The sequence below is a fragment of the Amblyomma americanum genome, chromosome 1 (assembly GCF_052857255.1).
Source record: "Amblyomma americanum isolate KBUSLIRL-KWMA chromosome 1, ASM5285725v1, whole genome shotgun sequence".
Lineage (NCBI taxonomy): Eukaryota > Metazoa > Arthropoda > Arachnida > Ixodida > Ixodidae > Amblyomma > Amblyomma americanum.
Genome location: NC_135497.1, coordinates 117,793,341 through 117,809,685, shown reverse-complemented (window position 1 = coordinate 117,809,685; position 16,345 = coordinate 117,793,341). Strand labels below are relative to the sequence as shown.

The following is a 16,345-nucleotide window of genomic DNA, read 5'->3' as shown; positions in this document are numbered from 1 at the left end:
CTGTTATCAGGATTAGACCTCTTATCATAGGCAGTGGCTAGTTGCAAGCACCGTCTACTGCGGTTTCGGTTTGAGATGGCTAGGCCTAGCGACGCGTTGCAAGCGATGCGCTGCCAGCACGCCGGTGGGAATGTTGCCACAAGAAGCGTATCACTAGCGTGGGTGCATCGTGTTCTTGCTTCTATGTTGCAGATAATCTTATCTATGGTAGGATACAACTTAAAAAAACAGCAATTGGTAGCACTGGTCCATGGTCCGTGGCCAATCACGGCAGTAAACGAAATCAGATTTTTAATGTTTAACTATATTAAACACGCCAGGTCTAAAAATTTTAGAGCTTATAATTTTTTCTTGTGATTGGCTTCTTTTTTAGGTAACAAGAAAAGTTTTAACAACAGACTACTTTTTTGTTGTGGAGAAATTCCGTATTGCGGTCCTGAATGTAGGCAGAGCTTCACTGCAGACTTAAAGGTACACTGAAGAGGATTCTGAGCACGTCTTTTTACCATGGGAACTTGATCTGCATGCTCTGAGCGTTCTTAGAAACTTTGAATTATTATCTTCTGCGACCACTTTCCTTTTTAAATCGAATTAAACATCCCAGCTCCCGCCTTTTTTTGAACTCGCCTACGAAAGTAGGAGGAGTCAACCAACGCATGGAGTACCTTTCAGCCAGTCGATTTCAGTTTTATTTTGTCTTTTAGGTTTTAACGAATAAATAGTTTCAGTCGCAGACAACATAGCTGCAAATTAGGCCCACGGAAATAAACATACACGTGGACTCTTTGCTTTATGTATCACTCCGCCGATGGCAGAGCGCGTTGGCAGAGGCAGAGGCACTTCACGCGTTGGTTGACTTCTACTTTCATAGGTGAGTTAAAAAAAAAGGCGGGAGCTGGGACGTTTAATTTGATTTAGTAGGGAAATCAGCCGCACAGGACAATTCAGTTTCTAAGAACTGCTTGGAGCGTGTAGATCGAGTTCCCATGGTAAAAAGACGAGCTTAGAATCCTATTTAGTGCACCTTTAAGTTGTATCCAACTATAGTGCCGTGTTTTTTATAGCAAATTATCTATATATCAAACTATTTCATGATCTCTGTCAGGCTTGAAATATCCGTCGCACAGTGGCAGTTGTGTGCATAAGTGAAAACTTAATCTCTGAAAGTTGTTTGTTTTAGTTTCCTAAATAAGTTTTTTTTTTTCTGCAGGGTGGACCTGCCAGCTGTGTGGCATCAATAACACTGAGCCAGACACTTGTGCAATGTGTGGTGTCACAGCACTTGCTGATGCCATTGATCACTCCACCGTAGACGCAAGCCACCGAACTGCAGTAGACACTGATCCTGACGCCGAACCCATTCTTCGTCATGATCTTGAACCCATTGAGATCCACGCCAATGAAAATAACCAACTGGGAGTCGACAATGATCCTGTTGAAGTTGACTTCCCGCAGGGCCAGGTAGCTCTGATTCCTTGTACCTTTTGCATTTCATGAATTCTAACATTTGTTGAGTGGTCGTGTCTCAGCAGGCATGCTAAGTTTTTGAACTTTCTTTATAATGTGCTCATGATAACAATTTGTGAACATTTCTCTAATAGTGGTGTTGTTTACATAGCAGCTTCTGTGGCTGTGGAAAAACATTTTGTTTGTGACAGCAAATTAATGCCTTCAGAATATTTGAATTGCGTTAAAAGAAAGATCTGCCTATAGTTAAAGTGCAGAACTGTAGAATGTTGGGCTAGGTGGTGACGCATTTTGAAAACAGTATAGTGCAGACACACAGGACGGACAGAGAGAGACATCGTGAGCTATGAAGGAATATCAAAGGAACAGAAACGGCTAACCCTTTATAAAGCACAAGCTGTGTGCATGTGCAACATGTGCACAAATGGTAAAATTGCACTCAGGATGTCTCTAGGAATTGAATGAAATCACTTTCAAGCTGTTTTGACCACTAATTTTGTAGAAAAAAAGAGGTACACAGTTGCACCAATGACTTCATAAAAATACTTCAAATTTGGTACGTATTTGCATGTACCTATAGTCTTATAGACAAATAAGACAACTTGGATTAGAATTGAAAATTTCTTCAAAAAGTATTATGAGGCAGTTGCCTGGCGGGAAAGGCTCAAAAGCTCAACAATTTTTCAAAATGCTTTTTTTCCTGCCTAGATGGGTCTCGTCAAACTGTGCACCTGCACTTGTAAAAACATAGAGAACACCAAGGAGGCCTATTAATGAAAGTTAAAAGCACACTGAATGGTTCGTTTGATAGTTTGGTAGTATTCAGCACGAAAAAATATTGTATGTTGGTGCACCGTTTTACATTTGCTAGCACTTGAAGCGAGTGGGATACATGTGTCCTGCTGTCGTATTAAGGGTTAAAGGAACATAAAAAATGTAGGTTTATCATTCCCTCCTCACTGTATGAATTTTTCTCTGAAGTGTCTCCTGTGGAGATGAAACATATAGATGCTGTGCCAAGAAGGCAAAAAGAAGACACCTGTCTTTAGTGTTAACCCTGAAAAAAATGTCAGAACCGCTCCAAACTCAGCTTCACTTCAGTTTTATATTCTGTTTATTTCTGGGTTTTTGTTACTTTTGCATGGTATTTAGTAGTGAATTAAAACATGGTGTGATTTTGGTTAGCTGTTACCTTTGTTATTGAAAGTACCACTGGTAATGGACAATGTTAAAGCTATTAGTGCCAGCGCTTATTTTTTAGACTTCCTGTTAGTAAATTGTCTATTCTTTTACTACCGTTAGAGGTCTCGAGCTGTGTAGTGAAATTTGTGTAGACCATGGAATCTCTCTTGTACAGCTATTTTCACGAAGGCTGCTAAGAAGTATTAAAAATTACATTTAAAGCATAGCAGTTAGGAAATAGGAATTGTTCTCTGATTCTTGGTGCTCGAAAGAGTGAAACTCATTTGTCTAGTATGCTTGTGTGTGCACGCACATAAGCAGGTGTGCAGGCAGGCAGGCAGGCGTATATGAAAATTGAAAATTGGTTTTTGAGGAAAGAAAATGGCACGGATCTGGGTGGACACCAGAACCATGTGGTAAGGGAAGAGAGGAAGGTAGGAGTGAAAGAATAAATAGAGAAAAAGGTGCCGTAGTGGAGGGCTCCAGAATAATTTCGGCCACGTGGGGATTGTTCACGTGCACTGACGTCGCACAGCACATGGGCGCCTTTGCGTTTTCGCCTCCATAGAAACGCGGCCGCTGGCAGGCACATATGCACCCGGTAGACATTGGCCAATGCAAGCACTGTTTATCAGCAATGTGGTTGCAACTGAATGAGAAAATTTTCTAGCAAATGTTCCTGAATTTCTGTGAATTAAGTCTTCAGGTTGATAGCCATAGATGCATTTCGGGTGAACTTGCAAGAATTAGCAGCTTTGGGATAGCTTTCACATAATTAGAGAAACATGCTTTCAGCAGTACTTACTAAAGGCAGTTTGACATTTCATAGCAATTTATCAGTAAAAGCATAAGGGTCTTTAACTGTTTATGAAGTTTCAGAGAGAGTATGTTTTTTTGTGTGGGTGTTTGGATGATGATGAAGGGTTAATGAAATAATGTTGTACTGCTTTTACTGTTTCTACTATTGAAGGTGCCATTGTTCATGCTGGTTCACTATTGCAACTTGCTTATTAGCTCAAAAATATTTAGGTTATGCAGTTTTAACAATAATTCAATGTGGCACTGTGTGCTTTATGATGGAAACGGGGACCTTGCTTTCATTTATTTTTTGTTGTATTCTTATAGTTTTTTTTTGCTTTGCTTACTTTGGTTTATGAGTTACAAAAACTGAGGACGAACAATCAAAGTGTTGCAAAAACCTGACTAGGGCCTGGCATTCTGCAAGAAGGCACTTTAGGGCAGCAACATTTCTACAATTCTGCGCAGAAGCTTTAGGGTTGAACACAAATGTGCAGCATTGAAAAAAAGAATTATGGGGTACTAGGATAAACAAGTCAATTCTTACACAAAAACATGTAATAAAAAAGGGGAAGACAACGTGTAGCTGCCGCGGTGGCTTAGTGGTTACGGCGCTCGGCTGCTGACCCGAAAGACGCAGGTTCGATCCTGGCTGTGGCGGTCGAATTTTGATGGAGACGAAATTCTAGAGGCCCGTGTACTGTGCGATGTCAGTGCACATTAAAGAACCCCAGGTGGTCGAAATTTTTAGAGCCCTTCACTACGGCGCCTCTCATAGCCTGAGTCGCTTTGGGATGTTAAACCCCCATAAACCAAACCAAACCAAACCAGAAGACAACATGTGTGAAAAACTGTGTGGGGCTCTGTGTAGTAAATCTAGCAAGCTAGCATTGCGTGAGCTTGTCTTTTAAAATTGATTGGTATGTTCTTTTCGAGCACTAAAATTAGAATGCAAGTGCTTTGTCAACGGTTCTGGCTGTTTGTATGTGAATCTGATATAATTGTGTGAAAAAGTACTCGTGTATCGTGATGTTTGTTAGATCTTTTTATGACTGTGCATTAATTTTTTTTGTTTTTCTTTTGCCCTTTTGTCCAAAGCAGGACGGAACTAATGCTGAAGTACCAAAACAACCACCACAGCCCTTACTGCCACAAGACTACATGCGATTAGTGGAACTTGATGGACAGGATTTGGTGCCAAGCATGGAAGCTTTTGAGTGCTCAGTTTGTTTTCTAGGTGTAGAGCCTGGTCAGGGGGTCTTGTTAAGAGACTGCTTGCACATGTTCTGCAGGTACCATTTGCTTTATTTCTGATGCCATAGTTACCTATCTATAATCAAACTTAAAAAGAAAAATAAAGCAACTGCCCTGCATCAGCAATGGTTCCAGGTTCAATTCCCACACCAGAATGAATTTTTTTTCAGCTGCAAAGCTTCTGTAAAAGCTGTTTTAGCTTTTCTTTGTAGCAGTATGGCTATGCTTGGGTGGATGCTTATGAGTAATTACTGCCTTATTACAAATCTACTCCACCTTGGAGGATTCCCCTAAACTTTGAACTAACAGCATTCCCACTTTGAGTTGTTGATAAATTTGGCCTCACCCTGCCATCTGCAAGCCTTCCTGAATAGCTCAGTTGGTGGAGCAACTGCCCTGGATACCTAGGCGCTGGTCCCGGGTACGATTCCCAGACCAGGACAAGTTTTTCGTCAACTATGAAGTTTGTGCAAAAGCTGTATAGCGTTCCTTTGTAGCCGTATGGCTGCGCTTGGATAATTGCGAGTGGGTAAATTACTCCCTTATTATAGATACAGGGAAACATGAAGAGCTGCACTGAATGTGTAGTTAGAATTTATTCCTTCACACTGAAACTGCCATTTATTTTAGGCTGTCTGCTTGGCTTGCATGGCTTGTAACACTAGGGTTCACCTAGGTGCCTCTCTTTCTTTTTTTCCTTTCAGAGATTGTCTATCAAACTCTGTTCGTTACGCTGAAGAGGCCATGGTGAAGTGCCCCTTTAGGAATGATGAGTACTCATGCAGTAGTCATTTGCAGGAACGAGAAATCAGGGCGGTGAGTGCACCATGGCTGTACTTTACTGGCTTTACTGGCTGCTGGGCGCTAGCATTCAGCCATAAGTATCTATTCCCTCTGACTGTTTGTTATTGACAGTGGTATGTGGATTGCAGTATTCCATAGAAGATCACTGGGTGTTATAGTTCATGAATTAGGCATTTCAGTTGACATGGTTTTCAGTATCATTCATGTTGTTTTGATGATGTCAGTGGTCAGTTCTGGAGGGTGTCATGAATGTTGATGCCTGAGCAAAAAACATGTCAGCAGCTAGTTACAAGAGAATTTAAACAAGCTTTAAGAGAATCCAGGACGCTTCTGTTCTCAAGTTATTATGAGTGATGAAATGTGGGTGTACTGCCATGATCCGGAGACCAAACAAGGGTCCATGCAATGAAAGCACGAAGCATCACCAGCTCCAAAGATCATGGGAACAATTTTTTTTAATGCAGAAAATGTTTTCTTACCAGTATTAATTCCACGCAAAGCAACAATTACTAGAGACATCAGTGCTTCAATAAGAAAGAAATTATGTGAGGCAATCAAAGAGAAATGGTATGGGGAGTTGTTGGTAGGTGTGTTGCTGCTTCAAGACAATGTTCAAGCTCACAAGTTGCACAAATCACTAGCTGCTGTCAAGAAATGTGGTTTCATGCTCTACAGTCCAGACCGGGCTCCCAGTGATTACTAGACCTTTTGTAATATGAAGAAATTTCTGTGTGGGCAACAATTTTGGGTGACAATGCCTTCAAAAAGGCAGTAACAGGGTTCTTGCAGCAGCAAGAATTCTCTTTCCATCCCCTTCAGGCCTTACCTTCACAAAGATGTATACGCAACCTAATGTGAACAAATTCCGCATATTACTAAGCACAGTCCTCTAATGGGCATGCAGTAAAATGTACTGAGGGCCAAAAAATCATGTTGAAACACACAAAGTTGGGTGAGCAAAATCAACGCCGTAAATCATTTCTAAAATGGACACTTTCATGTTTTATGGTATCTCTGATACGGGTGCAGTTGAGTGTGTGTTTTTATTAGCTTGTTTTGCAAGCATGAGTGGCTTAAGGTGCTTAAAATCTGCTGATTTGTTTATATAATGACTTCATATGATAGGAACTAATCAAAAGAAGTATAAGTGACACCTTGAAAGCAGTTTTGAGTTGCAAAATGCATATATGAGGATCTGGCTGAAATTGCATAATTAATCACTTGAGAAGGTTTGAATTTTTCCTGTGGCTTCTTGGCATGCTCCTTGCAGAAATTTGAAAATGTGAAATATATCTGCTCATAGGTAATATATTATTAGATCCTGAAGGAGCTGTTCTGATTGAATCTGATCACTTCAGCCAAATACGTCTTGAAGTCAATGGTAGGGTTAGCCCGCTTTTTTGTTTGATTTTGCATCTCTGCTTGGGGTATGCTAAGAAATTTTTCAGCTGATGTTTTCTTCAGTTTATGACTGACTTTCTCCTCTAAGTTTTGCTTTTTGAATGTTTACGGTCTTTATTCAAACCACACAGGGGCCGCCTGGTCACTCTTACAACTGTAGGGACTGGCAATCTCCGTAAAAGTTCAGCTTAACAAAAAGTCGATAGCTAAATGGGCCACGATAAGCAAAGTTTAATATTTTATGGAAAATTGGCTATTTGGTGCCGTATTACCCTATGTAATGGATAACTAGGGCTTGCGGAGTTCAGGGTGAATGATAAATGCAAGCATACTTTGTAGACAAAAAAGGTTTCGGATATGTAATGTTTAGTGCTTTCTGATAATCAAAAAAATCTTAAAAGGTGAGAAAAACTAAAACCCCTTTTGAATGCTTTTAAAGCGCTGCTAAAGGAATCTGCCCATTTTGAATGTCTGGAATGAGTTTAGCATGCGGTCATTACCATCTTGGCCAAATAACATGGCTTTATACATTGCAGGGTAGCTGTTAACTCAAACTAATGTTGCGTGTGACTTGCATTTATGGTGTAGCCTTTTTCGCTTGCAGCTAGTGACTTCAGAGGCAATGTTTTTGTGTCATACTTGAAAGGCACTTCCGTTGGTCACAAGAAAATGTTGGAGTGGGTAATGCTGACGTACGTATAGGACACAAAACTAGAGTACAGACTTTTCTCATAGCAAAACAAAACAGAAAGGAAACATGTGTCATCATGAGGCTTGACTGAAAGCAGGGAGCAATGTTTGATTGTTCAGATACATGTAAATCGGGTACTAGTTCACCTTCTTGAAGATTCTTGCAAGGGAATGCTCCTTGTGTAGTATCATAAAACAACAGTTCAGTCACAAAGCTTTAGGTGAAATGTTCTTTGTCGACACTTTAAAACCTGTTGCACTCTTTATAAAGGAAAATAATTGCAACTATTAGGGTGCATGTAAATTTTGCTAGGGATGGTCAGTCATTGCAGGATGTACCATTAACATGAAAGGAGCTGATGGCTGCTTTAGAAGAGAAGGGATTTCTGGAATTTCTAAAACTTGTACTTGATGAATATCTGGAAGTGGCTGAAATGCGAAGCAGTGGTACATGTCATTTCAATACCTAATGCTGAAAGCTGTGCATTGTGCATGCACATTTTCTTGTGTGGTCTGTCCTACTCACTTGCTCACTTCAGTGTGAGGCATGACTGATCTTCATAAGTTGTTTAAGGTGCCTCATTTGACAACTGCTGCTGTGCTTTTTCCTGAGCATGCGCAATAAGTGACATAGCATGTGCACCAGTTGATACTGTGCACTCTCTTCATGCATTCTGATGAGACATTACTTTGAGGACCCATGCATCTTTTTGCATCACTCAGAAAGGGGCAGTAAAACCATCGAAATTTAATTCTACCCTTTACAAAAGGTCTGTGTGAGATTCTGTGCCTCCTGCTTCACTCTCCACCCCATGCACTGCTTTCTCGCACTTTTTTAGCACTGGTGTTACATTTTCATGCTTCTTCATCTACCATAAAGCATTTATCATTTCTTTTGTTTTTTCTTAGTGCTGCTGTTCACATGCTTGCAGTTTTGGCTGGAAAAGTGCGGCCCTGAGGATTCTGCTAGCATTAAATGACGATTGGTTTACAAGTAACTATTTCTTTTAGTTTTAAAAGAACTATATCGTACCTTTCGATTCTTAACTGAGATGGCCCATCATCTGAAGGGCCATCTTTGTGTAAGGCATGCATCCATGGCATCAGCGTAAGCATGCAATTATTTCTGCAGTACAGGCAGCATGGAGGGTTGGTGCATTTAGCCAGTGAAATCAGAGAACAGCTTTCTGGAGGCACAGCCTCTTTTCCTAGTTGCATATGGTTTGCATGTCTCAGTAGTACTAGCTCCAGCTGAAGTGGAGTGCGCATATGGTGTTTCTGTTGCAGCTGGTGAGCCCCGAGGTCTATGAGCATCACCTGTCGCGTAGTGTGAAAACAGCTGAGAGCCAGGCACCCAACAGCTTCCACTGCAAGACTGCAGACTGTCCTGGATGGTGCATGCTAGAGGACAATGTTAACGTCTTCCTGTGCCCTGTGTGTGGCCACTCAAACTGCCTCACCTGCCGAGCCATCCACGAGGGAAAAAACTGCCTGCAGTACCAGGATGAGTTGGATTTTAATGCCCCTAATGGCCAAGAGGCAAAGCAGACCAAAGAATATCTTGATGTGAGTGCCATATTCCTCACCTTACAAATGAAAGACAGAGAAATACTGCACAAATTTTTATATGGCAGCAGTTTTGCTATTAAATCTTAGCGTAAATATTTCAGGTGTCACTCATAAGCAGCGAAAAAATTGGTAAGGGTTTGATATATAGTTAAACTGAGTAGACTTGCAAAAGCAGGTGTTCATTCTTCAATTGGAGGGTACACTTAAGCTCCGCCTTAAGGGCATGATGAGATATCTTTAGTGGGTTAATGCCCATATGCAGGGTGTCCCAGCTAACTTTAGCCAGCGTTTGAAAATATGCGGCGGTACTCTAAGACGACGCGACCAAATGGTTGTTGCTGGCTGGCTGTTGTATGGAGCAACTCACACTATTTTTGTATTGGGCTTAATTGCATAATTATTAGAGATTAATTAACCAACTTCACAAGTAGCGAAGATAGGCAAAAAGGTCCAATGAGAAAGTTGTAGAAATGCCCACGAAACGTCCCATTGAACAGTTTCTGACTTTCCATCTATTACGTATTGGCTTTTTTTCACTCTCTACAGATGCCCATGAAATGCAGAAAAATACCACGTGACATGTCTGCTTGTGCGCCGCAATTGTAGTGCACTAAAACGTTCTGTGTAGGAATGAACGGATCATTTAGCCTGGTGTGCTGCCGCTTAAAAGGTGACAGGGCAGCGACGCAGCAGCTGGCTGTGTGATTTAGGCCATCGGTATGCTCCCCTTGTGGCGCTTGCTGATAGCGACAAGCAGACACACTCCTTATCACTTGCACTCACGTAATCGCACAGCCAGCACCTGTGTGATGTATAGATGGCGGTGAGTCTTCATATCACTGTCAGCTCAGTGGCGCAGTGGTTAAGCAATGTGCTACTGCACTTGTACGTGGCTGTTTCTATCTCAGCCACCAATATAGGAATTGCGAGATCCTTGTCGCTCTTCCCGAGCAACCTCTTACGCAGCTGACGCGACGTTCCTTTGAAATTACCCGAGCTTACTCGAGTTACTGCCTGAGCTTACCCGAGTAACTGGGTTAAATTCAGGTAATAACTCTGGCTGCTAGGCAATGGCACAAGATCGTATGTACGTATGTACAGTGAAGGTAAATGTATGTATGGTGACAGGATTCTTGGTCACTGTTGGTGAGCGTATGAGAGCTTTTGCACTAAAGAAAAAAAAAGAATATTTATTTGCATTGAAAAATTTATGCTCTTCCAAGCTTGTGTGGTGGTCCAAAACACCTTTATTTCATTATCAGTTATTCCCTTGGTTATCACTGATGTCTGCATCTTTGCAGGTGGAGCCTGGCTTCGATGTGCTTGTACAGTTTTCCAAAAGTTATCAGGCTGCGTGGTTTGCTTCTTAGTCGTATATTGAAGTCGTATATTGAAGTATGTTGAAGTCGTATATTATGCCAGCCCTAAAGCTCTAAATCCCTGTATGGTAAGGAGAACCCTTGTCCTCACCTTCCAAGAACTTTTTGATCTTTAGAGAAGCTGTAAGGGCTCCACTATTCGAATGAGAAGCAGAACCATGCAGCCTGGTTACTTTTGGCAGAGACTGTACATCATAGACAACACATGGCTGTATTTTACAGACATTATGTCTGCATGGGTGCAGCTATGCTCCGTATTTTAAAATGTGGAGCTTGAAACAACCCTTATGCGAGTCATAGACTATAGGGTATGGTGGTATCTCTTCTTTTTTTGTGCGTGTTTAAAAATCAAAGAAGCTAAGCATATAGCTCAACTTTTATTTGTGCAAATGTGTAACTTTACTCTCTGATGGCGGTTAAAAATGCCCTGAAGAACCCACTCAGTTGTACAGCTTTGATAACATTGGTTGATTGGACAGTTTGGGGAGGTACACGTTTCTAGAGTAAGCACTACGGAGAAAGGGAAAAAAACTTAGAAAGACCTCGACGGTCACTTTTCTTTGACACTGAAAAAGAGCACTGCACCATCTTGTGCAGGCAAACTTTTCCCGGTCTTTTACACCCCCTTTTTGCTTGTCTCTGCTACTCCACATGCTTCTTGTCTCACAACTGGGCGTGTTTTTCACCGAGGCATATCTAAGGCCCCTAGTTTCCCGCAGTTCAGCAAATAATCGCGGCTTTAGGCATTTTTCACGCAGTTGTGTTAGCAGCCACATTTTCTTTTTGTTTATTATATAGTTGTTACATACGAATATCAATAGGAACTACAGAAAAACGACATAATTTATATTTGCATGAACATAATGCGAGCAGGGGTTTGAGGCATCAAGCGAATTTTAAAGGGGCACTGAGGAGAAATTGAAGTTGGTTTGTATCGATAGAAAATACCAAGCTCCTAAACATAAAAACACCACTTTTTCTGAAAACAAAGCTCTTTTAAAGTAGAAAAGAGCAAGAATTAAAATACAGGTATTGCCGCCACAGGCCAATCTCACAAATACAAGCGTGATGAGGGAATAGGAGAAAAGCAACCACAGATCTCTGAGGCTGACAAAGGTGCATGAAGGTTACGTGTTTGATCGATAGTCAAGTATATAAGCTTTGTTTTGAAACCACTAGTGCACTTTTTTCACACGAGGAATATGGGAGAAAGACAACCTGAATGTTGGATGTCAAAGAAAACCTGCAATTAGCGGCGCAACAGGCGGCCAGCTGAGTTCCGGTATGTTTTGGGGTGCTTCGCGGCTATGCGTTCTGTGTGCCCGCATGGTTTCGTTATGCACCTCGATTTACTAGGGAAGAGCAGCAGAGGACCTCCAAGTGCCTCTCTAAATGCTCCTCGGATGAAGTTCGTGCAACGGCACACAACTGCGACAAGGAAAAAGAGCTGTGTATAGCCAATGTTCAATGTGCCTTCATGTTAGCAAACGCATCGCTCGGCGTGTTCGCATCGTCAACGTACCAAGATGCTGGGCTGCATAACCAGCCCTTCAAGGACCATTATTACAGAATTTAAATACGCCCACACCTACCAGTCGCTCAGTACATGATGTACCTACCAGTACATCAGTCGTGATGGTGGCTCTGCAGTGAAAGCAATGCTGTCGACTCCTCGGCGCTAGGACTTTCTTGCCAGAGTCGACGCCTCAGCCCTCAAAAGCATCGCACACTGTGTAGGGTTGATGTCACTGAATGCAGGGCGCAGTTCTTTGCGAGAACTTTGTTGTCGGAATTGGAAACGGAATCCATCTTAATGTTGGTGCAAATGGAAATGAAGCAACGACGGCTGATAGCTAGAGGCTTTCACTATCCTACCGGCAGTAGTTTACGTTTCGGCTGCTGCTGGTTGGGAGTGCACGCCAGCAATCATGGAGTCCTCGTTTCCGTTTCCGCCGCTTTACTCTTTAGTCATCAGAGAGTCCCGAGTTTGAATCGTAGTGACGGGAAAAAGTTTTTCAACTTCGAATCTAAATCTCTTAGCAATAAATGCACTTTTCGCTGCCGGACAAGCGGCAACAAAGCCACAAAATTCCAAACTATCGGATGTTACTAACAAAAAAAACTAGATAGCGTTGTCCTCAGTGCCCTTAAAAGCAGTATTGCGATTATAACGCAATCTCAAATTGTTCAGGCAATGTATGTGTTGGCGTTATTTAAGAGGCAGCACTTCAGATGCGTGCACAACAACCGAGTGAAGTAAAGCCTCTAATACACTAATGCACGCAGCCTCGCACGGGGCAGGAGCAACTGTCACCGCCTTGCTGCTGCTACTTAGCTGCCCATTCCAGTGCTCGTTGTTACTTCTTTCCTCTCCTTACTCCGCATAACTTTATGTGCCTTCTCATTGTCAACGGCCCATACCGCATTCTTATCGCGCCCATAGTCACCTTCTCCTTCGTACTTGCAAGCTGCAGCTTTGCCCCAAGGTCATTGAAAAGCTGGTTTCTTATAGTGGTTTACAAGCCTGGTTGCGAAGGTTGGTTTAGCTACCTCCTGCATCTCGGAGAGAAAAAAAACTTCACGCTATATTTACGTCATGGATCCGAATATAATGTGAGGTGTATTTTGAAGCATTATTTGATGTCCCCTGCGAAATATTACAGATTCATCGTTCTCAACTCGGAAAATTTACAATTTTCTGCCACAGAAAGTTAAGGGCCTAGGCACAGTTGATGGAACTGCTGCGAGTGCTCCAATTTAGCAGATTTCATGCTTAAAAAAGTGCAGTGAAGACAATTTTGTGTTTGATCAGCTTGCTTTAGGAGTTGGGATACAGGGTCTCTAGAAAATTCACTGTATTTGATGTATGCTTCAATGCATTAATTTAAATGAAAAGTGCACACACTGAGGCCACTTTAATTTCTCTGCACTTTCAGTGTGGCTGGTAACATCATCTGTGACATTATTATGGGAACCATGATGGCTAACTTTTGGCCGCTATTCATTGTTGCAGAATTAGTGGGGTGCAAATTCACACTGGTTAAACAGCACATGAAGGCAAAACATTAAGAACAGGAACACACAGAAACGGCACTGACTATCATCAGGACATTTAATCATCTAGAGAAACATATATATACATGTGAGGTGGAAAATAGTTGCTTCATGCCATCCAAGTACAAAACTTCCTTATTTGAAAGTGTGATTTTTGCCTGACTTTCACACTGTGACAAAGCATGGTGTGTTAGGTTTCAGTAGTATCACATGTGCACTGGTTACGGCGGCTAAGAAGGGCGGTCGTGTTCTTTAACTGTACCATGCAGCCACCTTTGTACATATGTAAAAACAGTGCACAGCAGAAGGAAGACAAGTTGGAAGAACCACATTTCTGTGCATAATCATGCTCTTTGAGGTGCGTGTTTAAACACAGCCTGTCTGGCCACTGGTCATGACTATATGTAGAAGAGTGGTCCTTAGTTTTTGTACTTGCCAGTTTTCCCACATGCGCAAATGTGACTGCGTGGCACAGTTCAAAAACATGATATTCGTTTTAAGCCCCTTGATTGGTGCACATGTGAGACTGCCGATACCTACGGCATCATTAAGCCTTTAAATATTTTATATTCTTCTTTATTATCAACATCGAGCGCATAGATACTAAGGGCTATAGACTAAATGTCATACAAATGGCTTGACAGAGTCCACAGCCTCATATACTTAGCATAGGCTGACACAGCAAGAGCCATGCAATGCATAGAGTCATACAGACTGCGTATACTTGCATAGTAGAGAGGCCAGGTGCGTAAAAGCACAAAAAAAGAAAGAAAAATTTTAGAACTTGTACAGAGAAAATTATTTTACACAGTACTGTTTAAATAACATGGAAGAAGAAAGCATGACATTTCTTTTCCATAGTTCTTATGCGTAGAACTGCCCAGCCCTGTAATACACATGTGGATCTTAATAAGTGGCCTAAGTCTGGCTGGTTGGTTCATGTTGAATGAAACGACGAAACAGCGCTGATAAACGGGACAAGAGAAAAGCAGAGACAGACACAAGTGCTGCTAGCAACCATGTAGTTTATTGAAAAAAACGGTGGCAATATATAGCAGCAGGGCAAGCCAAAGCACAGAAGGGAAACAAATGCGGCACAATCAAGAACGTGACATACATCTGGGAGCTATCAATACCATCACGTGTCAGCCGCCGACGGTTGGCTGATGTGTGTCACCTAGTTCATGTATGTGAAAAGACTCTGATGTTAGGCGTGAGGTCTGATCTTTATATTTAGCCATGATGGTGGTCTGGTTCAAAAGCGCCTCACAGTCTTTGCAGTTTCCGAAATAAAGAACTCTTATTTCGGCGTGAATGATTTTCTATGTCGGTGCTTGCCAGTGCTTGTGTCTATCTCTTCTTTTCTCTCATCCTGTTTTTCAGCACTGTTTCATTGTTTCGTTCAATACCCAAGCACTACGTGCCTTTTGCTTTGGTGTCAGAAGAGAAAGTGTGTTGAAATAGTCAATGCCAGCATTAATGGCTATCTTGTGATGCTTAGGAAGCACAGTTTGTGGAGGTCAGGCACTGGGAATACTTGAGGGGTACTTGTATCATACGTAATAACAAACTTCTTGAAAAGTTCATGAGCCATTTTGCATTTTTAGTAAAGGAAGCACCTGACCTAACAGTGTGCAGCAGCTCATTAAAATGTCAAGTTCATTCTGTGTCTGATTTTTTTTTAGTTATATTGAGCAATTTGTGGTCATTTGGTCCTGGTGGCCAGTTCATGCAGCTTACCATAATATCCTGAGTCATCGCTCATCCCCTAGTCATTGCACGCCCCTCCTTGAGGCAAATATCGATTGTGTCAAAACCAGAGTCATCTCCCATCCCTAGAAAGTGTAAATTGTGGGCCTCTCAATTTGCGAAAAATACCCTCCCAAACGCTGTGAGCTCAAAGGAAAACAACGAAAGAGGAAACAGAAAGAAGCTGTTTTGTTCACGCGTCCTCCAGAATTTTTGCGACCCCAAGGTCAAAAGATGTTCGTGCCTCAACATGCTCATCACTTTGCTAGCTTGTAACTGGGATGCCTTTCTCTCTTGGCTTTTGCCCAGTTGCTTATTCTTTTTTTATTTTTGGTCGAAATTTTTCTTTTCATTTTGTTTTTGTACTGCAATCGCTTTTGGGCACAGGCTGATCGCAGTCGTGGCTTCGATTTGTACTTTTCTGGAGCTGCCCTTGCTCGACGCAAACAGTGGGTTTTGCGGACAGAAAAACATTTTTTATGAGCCTTGCGAGCAGGATAACATCCCGTGAATAAAGTTGAGTGTATCTCTTGGCAAACCACGCTAGATGCAAAGAAAAAAAGTACATATTTTCTAGCTTTTCAGTTTTTTTTGGTCGCCTGAGACATGGCCGACCCCACTTTTTCTATAACTTTCAGGTGGCGGAGGAGCGGGCGATGACTCGGGATATTACGGTAGTCACGTTGGGTGTGATGTGAAGTAGGGTTGAGCTGCTCCATTCTTTGCACAGGTGGTAACAGTTTACTCCCACAATCTCAGTTATGCAGTCAGTGTAGCAGTTAGCAGTGATGAAAATGGAGCTCTTGAGATACACCACTTACTTGCTGCTGCTGCCACCAAGAGTTGCCAATTTCGTCAGTGTGTAAGCCAAGAATCGCTCTGTCCAGCCAACGAGTTTTTGGATGGCACTCAGTAACTGTGTTTTACTAATCTTGTGTGTACTCTTTCTTCAGCTGATTAAAGCCTGTTTTTGATAGTCAGTGCTCATTCTGTGTGTT

The 16,345-nt window shown here is 42.0% G+C and overlaps 1 protein-coding gene across 8 annotated transcripts in view; it reads left to right on the top strand.

Moving 5' to 3' along the window:
* Positions 1–16,345, top strand: part of LOC144113530 (uncharacterized) — a 59,897-nt gene that overhangs the window by 37,784 nt on the left and 5,768 nt on the right. For 6 of the 8 annotated variants that reach the window (XM_077646651.1, XM_077646648.1, XM_077646649.1 and 3 more), the window contains 4 exons: positions 1,211–1,461; positions 4,546–4,739; positions 5,406–5,517; positions 8,884–9,162. In XM_077646651.1, the coding sequence (XP_077502777.1) occupies positions 1,211–1,461; positions 4,546–4,739; positions 5,406–5,517; positions 8,884–9,162 (836 nt within the window). The remainder of the gene's footprint in view (positions 1–1,210; positions 1,462–4,545; positions 4,740–5,405; positions 5,518–8,883; positions 9,163–16,345) is intronic. The other 2 variants (XM_077646652.1, XM_077646650.1) reach the window with 1 other exon arrangement.